General features: G+C 47.6%; 1 protein-coding gene across 1 annotated transcript in view; it reads right to left on the bottom strand.

Annotated features, from left to right (window-relative positions):
- Window positions 1-12468, bottom strand: part of LOC127929754 (vascular endothelial growth factor receptor 3-like) — a 216302-nt gene extending 203834 nt beyond the window's left edge. The window contains exon 1 of the mRNA XM_052518003.1: window positions 12072-12468. Coding sequence (XP_052373963.1) covers window positions 12072-12129 — 58 coding nt within the window. The 5' untranslated portion in view covers window positions 12130-12468. The remainder of the gene's footprint in view (window positions 1-12071) is intronic.
- Between the last annotated feature and the right edge of the window lie 545 nt (window positions 12469-13013).

Genomic DNA, 13013 nt, shown 5'->3' with positions numbered 1-13013 from the left:
GAGGTAGAGAGGAGGAGTAGAGAGGAGGAGGTAGAGAGGAGGAGGAGGTAGAGAGGAGGAGTAGAGAGGAGGATGTAGAGAGGAGGAGGAGGAGGAGGAGGAGGAGGAGGAGGAGGAGGAGGAGGAGGAGGAGGAGGAGGAGGAGGAGGAGGAGGAGAGAGAGGAGGAGGTAGAGAGGGGAGGTAGAGAGGAGGAGGTAGAGAGGAGGAGGTAGAGAGGGGGAGGTAGAGAGGAGGAGGAGGTAGAGAGGAGGAGGAGGTAGAGAGGAGGAGGAGGTAGAGAGGAGGAGGAGGAGTAGAGAGGAGGAGGAGGAGAGGAGGAGTAGAGAGGAGGAGGTAGAGAGGAGGAGGTAGAGAGGAGGAGGATTAGAGAGGAGGAGTAGAGAGGAGGAGGAGGAGAGGAGGAGGTAGAGAGGAGGAGGTAGAGAGGAGGAGGATTAGAGAGGAGGAGTAGAGAGGAGGAGTAGAGAGGAGGAGGAGAGAGAGGAGGAGGAGGAGAGAGGAGGAGGTAGAGAGGAGGAGGAGGAGAGAGGAGGAGGTAGAGAGGAGGAGGTAGAGAGGAGGAGGAGGAGGGAGGAGGTAGAGAGGAGGAGGAGTAGAGAGGAGGAGGAGGAGGAGTAGAGAGGAGGAGGTAGAGAGGAGGAGGTAGAGAGGAGGAGGAGAGAGAGGAGGAGGTAGAGGGAGGAGGAGTAGAGAGGAGGAGGTAGAGAGGAGGAAGAGAGAGAGGAGGAGAGAGAGGAGGAGGATTAGAGAGGAGGAGTAGAGAGGAGGAGGAGTAGAGAGGAGGAGTAGAGAGGAGGAGGAGTAGGGAGGAGGAGTAGAGTGGAGGAGGAGTAGAGAGGAGGAGGTAGAGAGGAGGAAGAGTAGAGAGGAGTAGTAGAGAGGAGGAGGATTAGAGAGGAGGAGGTAGAGTGGAGGAGGAGTAGAGAGGAGGTAGAGAGGAGGAAGAGTAGAGAGGAGGAGAGAGGAGGAGGATTAGAGAGGAGGAGTAGAGAGGAGGAGGAGTAGAGAGGAGGAGTAGAGAGGAGGATGTAGAGAGGAGGAGGAGGAGTAGAGAGGAGGAGGTAGAGAGGAGGAGGTAGAGAGGAGGAGGTAGAGAGGAGGAGGTAGAGAGGAGGAGAGAGAGGAGGGAGGTAGAGAGGAGGTGGTAGAGAGGAGGAGTAGGTAGAGAGGAGGAGGAGGTAGAGAGGAGGAGGAGAGGAGGAGGTAGAGAGGAGGAGGAGGTAGAGAGGAGGAGTAGAGAGGGAGGATGTAGAGAGGAGGAGGAGGAGGAGGAGGAGGAGGAGGAGGAGGAGAGAGGAGGAGGAGGTAGAGAGGGGGAGGTAGAGAGGAGGAGGTAGAGAGGAGGAGGAGGTAGAGAGGAGGAGGAGGTAGAGAGGAGGAGGTAGAGAGGAGGAGGTAGAGAGGAGGAGGAGGTAGAGAGGAGGAGGAGGTAGAGAGTTGTTACCGGTACCACTTGGTAGACATTTTTGTAGTGGAGGACAGGACACCCGAGCCGCGGTCAGCCTGCGTTTATCCACCTCACTGGGACATCTGAGTCAGATTAGTGACAAGGTGTTTATCACTGTGTGCACCAGGCCGACAGACCGTGGTTTAGTAGCGCTGTGTGACTTCACAGCATGCCCAGGCTCTAAAGATGTGTCTATGTTACCTGCTTCTGCTATAAACCATTATTATATTTACCATGCTTCACAGAGAGAGAGAGGGAGAGAGAGAGTGAGAGAGAGAGAGAGAGAGAGAGAGAGAGAGAGAGAGAGAGAGGGAGAAGGAGAGGGAAAGAGAGAGAGAGAGAGAGAGAGAGAGCGAGAGAGAAGAGACAGAGAGAAAGAAAGAGAGAGAGAGAGAGAGAGAGAGAGAGAGAGAGAGAGAGAGAGAGAGAGAAAGAGAAACAGAGAGAGAGGGAGAGAGAGAGAGACAAAGGGGTGAGGGAATTTAACTGTAACCAAGCTACAAAGTTGTTACCGGAGTATAATTTCTCCTCTCCCCTTTTCCTGCAGGGGAAATCATTTCTCAGTGATAAAAGTGATGACATATTAAAAGTGTCCGGTTGCAGAGGAAGACGCTGAGGTGTCTGGTGGTGTCTGGTGGGCCGGTAGGCCGGGGGGTGGGGGAAAGAGAGTGAGCAACAGGCAAAGCGAGAGGGAAGGGGGAGAGAGATGTCCTGTGTTGGTAGGTACAGGAAGATATAGTCAGGGACAGACAGAGAGGCATCTGGGAAAGGACAGAGGAAACAGATGCAGATGGCCCCACAACATCCACACAGCACACCCTATACACCCTCTACACCTTATACACCCTCTACACCCTATACACCCTCTACACCCTATACACCCTATACACCCTCTACACCCTATACATACCCTCTACACCCTCTACACCCTATACACCCTCTACACCCTATACACCCTCTACACCCTATACACCCTCTACACCCTATACACCCTCTACCCCACAACATCCACACAGCACACCCTATACACCCTCTACACCCTATACACACCCTATACACCCTCTACACCCTATACACACCCTATACACCCTCTACACCCTATACACACCCTATACACCCTCTACACCCTATACACACCCTATACACCCTCTACACCCTATACACACCCTATACACCCTCTACACCCTATACATCCTCTACCCCACAACATCCACACAGCACACCCTATACACCCTCTACACCCTATACACCCTCTACACCCTATACACCCTCTACACCCTATACACCCTATACACCCTCTACACCCTATACACCCTCTACACCCTAACACCCTCTACACCCTATACACCCTCTACACCCTATACACCCTATACACCCTCTACACCCTATACACCCTCTACCCCACAACATCCACACAGCACACCCTATACACCCTCTACACCCTATACACACCCTATACACCCTCTACACCCTATACACACCCTATACACCCTCTACACCCTATACATACCCTCTACACCCTATACACCCTATAAACACCCTATACACCCTCTACACCCTATACATACCCTCTACCCCCTATAAACACCCTCTACACCCTATACACCCTATACACACCCTATACACCCTCTACACCCTATACATACCCTCTACCCCCTATAAACACCCTATACACCCTATACATACCCTCTACCCCCTATAAACACCCTATACACCCTATACACCCTCTACCCCCTATACACCCTCTACACCCTATACACCCTATAAACACCCTATACACCCTCTACACCCTATACACCCTCTACCCCTTATAAACACCCTATACACCCTATACACCCTATACACCCCTATACACCCTCTACACCCTATACACACCCTATACACCCTCTACACCCTATACACACCCTATACACCCTCTACACCCTATACACACCCTATACACCCTATACACCCTATACACCCTCTACCCCACAACATCCACACAGCACACCCTATACACCCTCTACACCCTATACACCCTCTACACCCTATACACCCTCTACACCCTATACACCCTATACACCCTCTACACCCTATACACCCTCTACACCCTATACACCCTCTACACCCTATACACCCTCTACACCCTATACACCCTATACACCCTCTACACCCTATACACCCTCTACCCCACAACATCCCACAGCACACCCTATACACCCTCTACACCCTATACACACCCTATACACCCTCTAAACCCTATACACACCCTATACACCCTCTACACCCTATACATACCCTCTACACCCTCTAACCCTATACACCCTATAAACACCCTATACACCCTCTACACCCTATACATACCCTCTACCCCTATAAACACCCTCTACACCCTATACACCCTATACACCCTATACACCCTCTACACCCTATACATACCCTCTACACCCTATACACCCTATAAACACCCTATACACCCTCTACACCCTATACATACCCTCTACCCCCTATAAACACCCTCTACACCCTATAACCCTATACACCCTATACACCCTCTACACCCTATACATACCCTCTCTACCCCTATAAACACCATATACACCCTATACACCCTATACACCCTCTACACCCTATACACCCTCTACACCCTATACACCCTCTACACCCTATACACCCCTCTACACCCTATACACCCTATACACCCTCTACACCCTATACACCCTCTACCCCACAACATCCAAAGCACACCTATACACCCTCTACACCCTATACACACCCTATACACCTCTACACCCTATACACACCCTATACACCCTCTACACCCTATACATACCCTCTACACCCTCTACACCCCTATACACCCTATAAACACCCTATACACCCTCTACACCCTATACATACCCTCTACCCCCTATAAACACCCTATACACCCTATACACCCTCTACCCCCTATACACCCTCTACACCCTATACATACCCTCTACCCCCTATACACCCTATAAACACCCTATACACCCTCTACACCCTATACATACCCTCTACCCCCTATAAACACCCTATACCCCTATACACCCTATACACCCTATACACCCTCTACACCCTATACATACCCTCTACCCCTATAAACACCCTATACACCCTCTACACCCTATACATACCCTCTACCCCCTATAAACACCCTATACACCCTATACACCCTATACACCCTATACATACCCTCTACCCCCTATAAACACCCTATACACCCTCTACACCCTATACATACCCTCTACCCCCTATAAACACCCTATACACCCTCTACACCCTATACATACCCTCTACCCCCTATAAACACCCTATACACCCTCTACACCCTATACATACCCTCTACCCCCTATAAACACCCTATACACCCTATACGAGGCGGCAGGGTAGCCTAGTGGTTAGAGCGTTGGACTAGTAACCGAAAGGTTGCAAGTTCGAATCCCCGAGCTGACAAGGTACAAATCTGTCGTTCTGCCCCTGAACAGGCAGTTAACCCACTGTTCCCAGGCCGTCATTGAAAATAAGAATTTGTTCTTAACTGACTTGCCTAGTAAAATAAAGGTAAAATAAAATTTAAAAAAATACCTATACACCCCCTATACCCCCTATATACACCCTCTACCCCCTATACACACCCTCTACCCCCTACACACTCCTCCTCCTCTCTACCTCCTCCTCTCTCTCTCACCTGTGATGAGTGAGTGTGGCTCTGACATGAGATCCACTATTTATTTGGACTTTAGTGTTCCTCATCCTTCCCACAGGCAGAGTGTTTTCCTCCCACATGGAAAAGCAGAATTCCTGTCTCCTAGTATAGAGTTCACCACTGATAGGACCAGAAACTGCAGGACAGCCAGATGGACAGAAAGACAGAAAGAGAGGGGGAGAGAGCGAGGGGGGGAGAGAGAAAGAGAGAGCGGGGGGGAAGAGAGAGAGAGAGAGAGAGAGAGAGAGAGAGAGAGAGAGAGAGAGAGAGAGAGAGAGAGAGAGAGAGAGAGAGAGAGAGAGAGAAAGAGAGAGACAGAGAGACAGAGGAGAGAGAGAGAGAGAGAGAGAGAGAGAGAGACAGAGAGAGACAGAGAGAGAGAGAGAGAAAGAGAGAGAGAGAGAGAAAGAGAGAGATAAAGAGAGAGAGAGAGAGAGAGAGAGAAAGAGAGAGAGAAAGAGAGAGAGAGCGAGAGAGAGAGAGAGAGAGAGAAGAGAGAGAGAGAGAGAGAGAGAGAGAGAGAGAGAGAGAGAGAGAGAGACAGAGAGAGAGAGAGAGAGAGAGATAAAGAGAGAGAGAGAGAGAGAATAGAAGAGAGAGACAGAGAGAGAGAGAGAGAGAGAGACAGAGAGAGAGAGAGAGAGAGAGAGAGAGAGAGAGAGAGAGAGAGAGAGAGAGAGAGAGAGAGAGAGAGAGAGAGAGAGAGAGAGGGACACCCAGGACCTCCAAAAAGACCCATGCTGTAGAACAGTGGTGAGAAAATCAATAAATCAAATTAGTATTTATTATTATATAGCCCTTCATACATCAGCTGATATCTCAAAGTGCTGTACAGAAACCCAGCCTAAAACCCCAAACAGCAAGCAATGCAAGTGGAGAATTGGGGACTATAGTGGAGAGAATAGGGAACTATAGTGGTGAGAATAGGGGACTATAGTGGAGAGAATAGGGGTGGTGGTGAGAATAGGGAACTATAGTAGAGAGAATAGGGAACTATAGTGGTGAGAACAGGGGACTATAGTGGAGAGAATAGGGGTGGTGGTGAGAATAGGGGACTATAGTGGTGAGAATAGGGGACTATAGTGGAGAGAATAGGGGTGGTGGTGAGAATAGGGGTGGTGGTGAGAATAGGGAACTATAGTAGAGAGAATAGGGGACTATAGTGGAGAGAATAGGGGACTGCAGGGGTGAGAATAGGGGACTATAGTGTTGAGACTAGGGGACTATAGTGGAGAGAATAGGGGTGGTGGTGAGAATAGGGGACTTTAGTGGAGAGAATAGGGGACTGCAGGGGTGAGAATATGGGACTATAGTGGAGAGAATAGGGGTGGTGGTGAGAATAGGGGACTATAGTGGAGAGAATAGGGAACTATAGTAGAGAGAATAGGGAACTATAGTGGTGAGAATAGGGGACTATAGTGGAGAGAATAGGGGTGGTGGTGAGAATAGGGGACTTTAGTGGTAAGAATAGGGGACTATAGTAGAGAAAATAGGGGACTATAGTGGAGAGAATAGGGGTGGTGGTGAGAATAGGGGACTATAGTGGTGAGAATTGGGGACTATAGGGGTGAGTATTGAGAACTATTGTTGGCTAAAACAACCCTAACCTCTGGAGCACCTTTGGGGCGCAGGGCTACAATAACACCTACAGCTCAGAGAGAGAGAGATAGAGAGAGGGAGAGGGAAAGAAAAAGAGATAGAGATAGAGGAGATAGAGAGAGGGAGAGGGAAAGAAAAATAGATAGAGGAGATAGAGATAGAGAGAGGGATTAATACATCTCCTCTACTAGCTGAGAGAGAGGAGAGATCAGACAGAGAGACAGACAGACAGACAGACAGATAGACAGAGAGAGAGACATCTCCTCTAGAGAGAGGACTGAGGGACAGACAGACTGAGAGGGACAGACAGACTAGCTGGGAGAGGGAGAGAGAGGAGAGGAGAGAATACAGAGAGAGGGAGATGGAGAGACATCTCCTCTACTAGAGAGAGGGAGAAAGAGTATGAACAGAGGAGAGATCTCCTCTAGAGGGGACTGATGGGAATAACACTCCTCTACAGCTGAGGTCTGGTTTCTAGGATGATCAGATCAAGCAGAAATATGCGTACAAAAAACACCCTGCTAAAAGGCTCTATATGTCCTCTACTAGCTGGGACTGATGGGATTAATACATCTCCTCTACTAGCTGGGACTGATGGGATTAATACATCTCCTCTACTAGCTGGGACTGATGGGATTAATACATCTCCTCTACTAGCTGGGACTGATGGGATTAATACATCTCCTCTACTAGCTGGGACTGATGGGATTAATACATCTCCTCTACTAGCTGGGACTGATGGGATTAATACATCTCCTCTACTAGCTGGGATTGATGGGATTAATACATCTCCTCTACTAGCTGGGACTGATGGGATTAATACATCTCCTCTACTAACTGGGACTGATGGGATTAATACATCTCCTCTACTAACTGGGACTGATGGGATTAATACATCTCCTCTACTAACTGGGACTGATGGGATTAATACATCTCCTCTACTAACTGGGACTGATGGGATTAATACATCTCCTCTACTAGCTGGGACTGATGGGATTAATACATCTCCTCTACTAGCTGGGACTGATGGGATTAATACATCTCCTCTACTAACTGGGATTGATGGGATTAATACATCTCCTCTACTAACTGGGACTGATGGGATTAATACATCTCCTCTACTAGCTGGGACTGATGGGATTAATACATCTCCTCTACTAGCTGGGACTGATGGGATTAATACATCTCCTCTACTAGCTGGGACTGATGGGATTAATACATCTCCTCTACTAACTGGGACTGATGGGATTAATACATCTCCTCTACTAACTGGGACTGATGGGATTAATACATCTCCTCTACTAGCTGGGACTGATGGGATTAATACATCTCCTCTACTAGCTGGGACTGATGGGATTAATACATCTCCTCTACTAACTGGGACTGATGGGATTAATACATCTCCTCTACTAACTGGGACTGATGGGATTAATACATCTCCTCTACTAGCTGGGATTGATGGGATTAATACATCTCCTCTACTAACTGGGACTGATGGGATTAATACATCTCCTCTACTAGCTGGGACTGATGGGATTAATACATCTCCTCTACTAACTGGGACTGATGGGATTAATACATCTCCTCTACTAACTGGGACTGATGGGATTAATACATCTCCTCTACTAACTGGGACTGATGGGATTAATACATCTCCTCTACTAACTGGGACTGATGGGATTAATACATCTCCTCTACTAACTGGGACTGATGGGATTAATACATCTCCTCTACTAACTGGGACTGATGGGATTAATACATCTCCTCTACTAACTGGGACTGATGGGATTAATACATCTCCTCTACTAGCTGGGATTGATGGGATTAATACATCTCCTCTACTAACTGGGACTGATGGGATTAATCTCCTCTACATCTCCTCTACTAGCTGGGACTGATGGGATTAATACATCTCCTCTACTAACTGGGACTGATGGGATTAATACATCTCCTCTACTAGCTGGGACTGATGGGATTAATACATCTCCTCTACTAACTGGGACTGATGGGATTAATACATCTCCTCTACTAACTGGGACTGATGGGATTAATACATCTCCTCTACTAGCTGGGACTGATGGGATTAATACATCTCCTCTACTAGCTGGGACTGATGGGATTAATACATCTCCTCTACTAGCTGGGACTGATGGGATTAATACATCTCCTCTACTAGCTGGGACTGATGGGATTAATACATCTCCTCTACTAGCTGGGACTGATGGGATTAATACATCTCCTCTACTAGCTGGAATTGATGGGATTAATACCCATATTAATATTAATTAATATTAATACTCTCCGCCCTGGTTGTGAGGAGAGCTGGGCTGAGACTGTCCTCAGTGGACTGATGGGATTAATACCCATATTAATATTAATTAATATTAATACTCTCCGCCCTGGTTGTGAGGAGAGCTGGGCTGAGACTGTCCTCAGTGGATTGATGGGATTAATACCCATATTAATATTAATTAATATTAATACTCTCCGCCCTGGTTGTGAGGAGAGCTGGGCTGAGACTGTCCTCAGTGGACTGATGGGATTAATACCCATATTAATATTAATTAATATTAATACTCTCCGCCCTGGTTGTGAGGAGAGCTGGGCTGAGACTGTCCTCAGTGGACTGATGGGATTAATACCCATATTAATATTAATTAATATTAATACTCTCCGCCCTCTCCGCTAGGTCGGAGCTAGGTCAGGACTAGGTCAGGGCTATGTCGGGGCTAGTTCTGGCCTAGGTCAGGGCTAGGTCGGGGCTAGGTCGGGGCTAGTTCTGGGCTAGGTCAGGGCTAGGTCAGAGCTATGTCGGGGCTAGGTCAGGGCTATGTCAGGGCTAGGTCAGGGCTAGGTCTGGGCTTTGTCAGGGCTAGGTCTGGGCTAGGTCGGGGCTAGGTCGGAGCTAGGTGTGGGCTATGTCCTGGGCTAGGTCGGGGCTAGGTCGGGGCTAGTCCTGGGCTAGGTCCTGGGCTAGGTCGGGGCTAGGTCGGGGCTAGGTCTGGGCTAGGTCTGGGCTAGGTCAGGGCTAGGTCAGGGCTAGGTCTGGGCTAGGTTGGGGCTAGGTCAGGGCTAGGTCGGGGCTAGATCTGGGCTAGGTCGGGGCTAGGCCGGGGCTAGGTTTGGGCTAGGTCGGAGCTAGGCCGGGGCTAGGTCGGGGCTAGGCCGGGGCTAGGCCGGGGCTAGGTCAGGACTAGGTCAGAGCAAGACATTATATTTTTTCAAAATACTAACAACCTTGTTGGATGTGGTTCTCGGTTATGGCCATACGGATCATGACTGAGAGGCGGGAAGCATCTCAGTCTTCATGAACAGCTGTTCAACACCAATCAATAATGAATAACGGTCACACTGCTTGTTGAGTTACAGACATACATACAACATGGGGCGACTCCTGCTGGCTAACATAAACACACAGAAACCATATTCAACATCGATCAATGACGAACAAGAATAAAGCTCACGACTCCAACCCTTATGTTCACCAGCAGACACCAGGTATTCTCTCTGGCCTTATTTACTTTAAAATATATATATATATATTTATTTAACTAGGCAAGTCAGTTAAGAACAAATTCTTAATGACAATAACGGACTACACCGGCCAAACCCGGACCCTAAGGGAACTCCCAATCACGGCCGGTTGTGATACAGCCTGGAATCTAACCAGAGTCTTTAGTGACGCCTCTAGCACTGAGATGCAGTGCTTTAGACCGCTGGGCCACTCGGGAGCCCAAATGACCAGCTGTTCATCACCAATCAATACTGCATTTAACACAGGTTAACAGAGACAGACTTACAGACACATTTACAATGCAAATACATAGAAATACGGGTATATATATATTTATATTATTATTATTATTTATATATTTTATATGTAAAACAGGATAACATGCATCCATCCATCCAGTCAGTTCATTTAATGAAACCTACTACTGGTAACCAGGCTGAGGGTTCCTCAGTCCCTAACCAGGCTGAGGGTTCCTCAGACCCTAACCAGGCTGAGGGTTCCTCAGTCCCTAACCAGGCTGAGGGTTCCTCAGACCCTAACCAGGCTGAGAGTTCCTCAGTCCCTAACCAGGCTGAGGGTTCCTCAGACCCTAACCAGGCTGAGGGTTCCTCAGACCCTAACCAGGCTGAGGGTTCCTCAGTCCCTAACCAGGCTGAGGGTTCCTCAGTCCCTAACCAGGCTGAGGGTTCCTCAGTCCCTAACCAGGCTGAGGGTTCCTCAGACCCTAACCAGGCTGAGGGTTCCTCAGTCCCTAACCAGGCTGAGGGTTCCTCAGACCCTAACCAGGCTGAGAGTTCCTCAGACCCTAACCCCCTATTTATCTTGTGGCTGGCATGTTGGTACTCTAGGGTTGCCTCCCAAACTAAACCCTATTCCATACATAGTGCACTACTTTTGGCCATTTGACCAGGGCCCATAGAGTTCTGGTCAGAAGCAGTGCACTAACTAAACCCTATTCCCTACATAGTGCACTATTGTTTTGGCCATTTGACCAGGGCCCATAGAGTTCTGGTCAGAAGCAGTGCACTAACTAAACCCTATTCCCTACATAGTGCACTATTTTTGGCCATTTGACCAGGGCCCATAGAGTTCTGGTCAGAAGCAGTGCACTATGAAAGGTAATAGGGTTTCATTTGGACGCACCCTAAGACTCCCCCTAGTGACGGAGCGTTTTATAATGACACTAAACCGTCCTGTATCTAATGAACGTATCTTTCTCCACATACCATCACATCCTGGTCCGGAGCCAAAGCTGTTTTCCCATTCATTCACAAGTAAGCAATCGTACTTTTAAAAGCGATTGTTTAAAAAAAAACAACGAGTAAGAAAAACCCTGAGTTCGGTCGATAGCTGAAGTATGACAGACTCATATTTAGATGGACCCGTAGTTTTAGAGTTAGGCTATATTTCAAAATTAATTTTCCCTGCGCATTTAGGAAATGATCACATCTACTTTATAACTCGATCTGTATTTTAGGATGATTTTTTACTTATCAAACTTCTGTCATGTCAGACTGTAATGTCAATTAATATGACAATCAAGTCGGCCGGTTGAGTTGGTGAAGATTTCTTTGGAACTTTTTGCTAATTAAAACTAACAGGAAAAACTATTTAACTTTTGTTAAAAAAAAGAAGTTATTATTCTATTCAACATCTGTTACAAAACTCTGATCAACACACGATAAAGATGCTATCCGAATCCCCACACCTCCCTCCCCCAACTTGTTGCCGCTGTTAGCGGCTGCGTGCAGCTATTCAAAAACGTTATGATAATCAAACAAAACGCCTTTCTCCACTTACCTGAAGCAGCAACGATCCCAACCCAAATCCGACAGAAACACGTCAAATCTCTCTTCATTTCCAGTTCTCCAGTCCTGCGAAGGTTTAACCGATGATTATTTTACTACAAACGTCGCGTGTTTGAGGTGTTGATGAGTGCAGGGAGAGAGAGAAAGGAGGAAAGTTAAAAAAGTATGTGAGTTGAATGGGACAAACTCAGGTGCGCTTGCTGTGGAACCGGGAAACCGTGACTCTGTCACCAGAACCACGCGAGGAGGATGTGCATGGGTGAAATAGAGGAGAGAGAGAGGGGGGAAAGCGTTTTTCTCTTTTCCTGTTGAAAAACAAAAGGATTCAGCAAGACCTGAATGGACACCACAGTCATTTTACTGGGTCGGGCACATTGGACACGCACACACACACACACACACACACACACACACACACACACACACACACACACACACACACACACACACACACACACACACACACACACACACACACACACACACACACACACACACACACAACTCTCGTTAATAACTTCGGCTAAGCCTTCCAGTCACCGTAGAGGAATGACAAATGTCCTCCCTGGAGTGAAGACGTGATCCCAACACTATATTATCACCCCGTCAGACTGCTTCCTTTAACTGGTAGGTCACTGTTGCTTCTCTTGAAATTCAACTCTTCACATCCAAGTTATTCACCATGTTCACCTGTAACCTTAGACATAAATAGACGAGTTAATGAAAGCAATATGCTTGACTCAGTCTCCTCCTAATTTCCCGATTACAACTTGAACCTTCTGGCATTTAAATTAGTTAATGAGAGTTTATTATTATAGACTTGATTCAGTCCCCCTCCATTTATTTCAGGATCATATGAAAACAATAACTTTTTTTAGCAGAATTGTAAACTTGTTTTAATGGTTGACAATATACAATTGTATTCTGGTAAGGT

The sequence above is a fragment of the Oncorhynchus keta genome, chromosome 4, assembly GCF_023373465.1.
Source record: "Oncorhynchus keta strain PuntledgeMale-10-30-2019 chromosome 4, Oket_V2, whole genome shotgun sequence".
Lineage (NCBI taxonomy): Eukaryota > Metazoa > Chordata > Actinopteri > Salmoniformes > Salmonidae > Oncorhynchus > Oncorhynchus keta.
This window is presented reverse-complemented; position numbering and strand designations above follow the sequence as displayed.